The sequence below is a fragment of the Trypanosoma conorhini genome (genome assembly GCF_003719485.1).
Source record: "Trypanosoma conorhini strain 025E chromosome Unknown Tco_14.4_contig_00163, whole genome shotgun sequence".
Taxonomy (NCBI): Eukaryota; Euglenozoa; class Kinetoplastea; order Trypanosomatida; family Trypanosomatidae; genus Trypanosoma; species Trypanosoma conorhini.
Genome location: NW_021704251.1, coordinates 2,154 through 3,653, shown reverse-complemented (window position 1 = coordinate 3,653; position 1,500 = coordinate 2,154). Strand labels below are relative to the sequence as shown.

The 1,500-nt window shown below is 61.0% G+C and overlaps 2 protein-coding genes across 2 annotated transcripts in view, besides 1 other annotated feature; both read right to left on the bottom strand.

Annotated features, from left to right (window-relative positions):
- Nucleotide 1: 1 nt before the first annotated feature.
- Nucleotides 2-24: a microsatellite.
- A 406-nt stretch (nucleotides 25-430) lies between these two features.
- On the bottom strand, nucleotides 431-1,417 carry Tco025E_03542 (ferric reductase; the record flags this gene model as incomplete). The annotated part of the gene is made up of 1 exon (XM_029370460.1): nucleotides 431-1,417. The coding sequence occupies one exon, from the start codon at nucleotides 1,415-1,417 to the stop codon at nucleotides 431-433; it is 987 nt and encodes a 328-aa protein (XP_029229401.1).
- A 79-nt stretch (nucleotides 1,418-1,496) lies between these two features.
- The window catches only part of Tco025E_03541 (putative ferric reductase), a gene marked incomplete at both ends in the record, with an annotated part of 1,812 nt that continues 1,808 nt past the window's right edge, over nucleotides 1,497-1,500 (bottom strand). Inside the window, one exon of the mRNA XM_029370459.1 lies at nucleotides 1,497-1,500. This exon is cut by the window's right edge and continues 1,808 nt beyond it. Within this exon, the coding sequence (XP_029229400.1) occupies nucleotides 1,497-1,500 (4 nt within the window).

The window sequence follows — 1,500 nt, the reverse complement described above, 5'->3', positions numbered from 1 at the left end:
GCTCACTCTCTCTCTCTCTCTNTCCCCCCCAGAGAGAGGCGACCACGCCGCCGGAACCTCAACAGGCGGTGGCGAGGTGGCCACCCGCAGAAACGCAGGCCCCCACCAGCTGGTTCCGCCTCTTTTTTTGGGCTGCGTGGAAAATAATCGCGTCCAATTCGTGACATGTCGCCCTTTACTCTCCCAAAAAGCGAAAACACGGCGGAACGACGCCGGCCACGCAAAAACCACGCACACACAGTTCCATTTTGGCAGTCATTACAGTTGGGCGAGAGTTTTTTGCGGTTGTAATTAGTATGCTACACTTCCTAGAAACAGTTGTCGAAGTTGTACTCACCCGCCCCATGTCATTGCACTGGCCATTGCGATAACGGCCAGAAGAAAAACAAAAAAAAACTTAGGCACCTCCTCTCCCTGCTACACCACCCTTCTAAAGGTTGAAACTCTCCTCGCGGAAGTTTGCCCCAAGCGCCAGTGCTGCGTCCCTCGCGCTTCGCACCAGGCCAGCCGGGCCACACGCAAACACCAACACCGAGCGGGGATCCGCGTCGCCGACGACGAAGGGGACCTCAGCGGCGGCGTCGAGTCGCCCCGCCGTCACAGCAACCTCCGTCTGGGAAACACTGCCGCACGCCGCGCCCCCTGTCACAAACAGGCGCAGCGCAGGAACCGCGGCAGCGGGGCTCACCGAGCACGCGGCAACCTCGCGCTCCAACGGGCCGGCATTCACCAAGAAGTCCTCTTTGCCGTCACTCCACAGGTACGACATCATCGACACCAGGGCGGCGTCGCGGACAGACCACAGCAGCGTCACGGCAGGGGCCCCACCACCCTCCGCTCGCTGCCGGCGCAGGTGGCTGTAGATCGCGGCGCACGGTGTCACGCCAATGCCGCCGGCAACAAGCACAACGACACTGTAGTCATCGAATTCTTGGACGCGCCCGCACGGCCCGTCAACGCCCAGTGAGAAGCTCCTGCCACACTCCCCCACCAGCTTCGCCAGCCGTCCCGTCCAGCTCTTGCCGCCTGCAGACTTGATGTAAAGCGTGTGGCACCCCTCGCAGGCGCCGCTCAGGCTGAACGGGTGCCACTGCAAGAGAGACAGTTCGGGAATATTCACAAAGACGTACTGCCCAGGCGCCGCCCTCAGCGCCGCGTGGCGGAAGCTCAGCTCCACAAAGGATCCGCTCGCAACGGCAGACACCACTTCCACCCTCGACGTGCTCCGGTGCATCCGCAGCAGGCGATCCGCAAACCACACCGTCAGCCCGGGCAGAAAGTACTCCCACGCGGCAGCAGCGTGCCACAGCACCGCAGGGGCAATCATGTAGAAGGACAAGACGTGCAGGTAGTAGAACAGCTCAAAGAACCTGCGTCGCACCGGATCAAGCGCAAAAACGCCCACAGCCACAAGCATGAACCACGTCGTCAGCGAAATCAGCGGAACAGTGAAGTTGTCAGCAGCTATAGAAGACCTTGGAGGAATGGAAAACACATCAT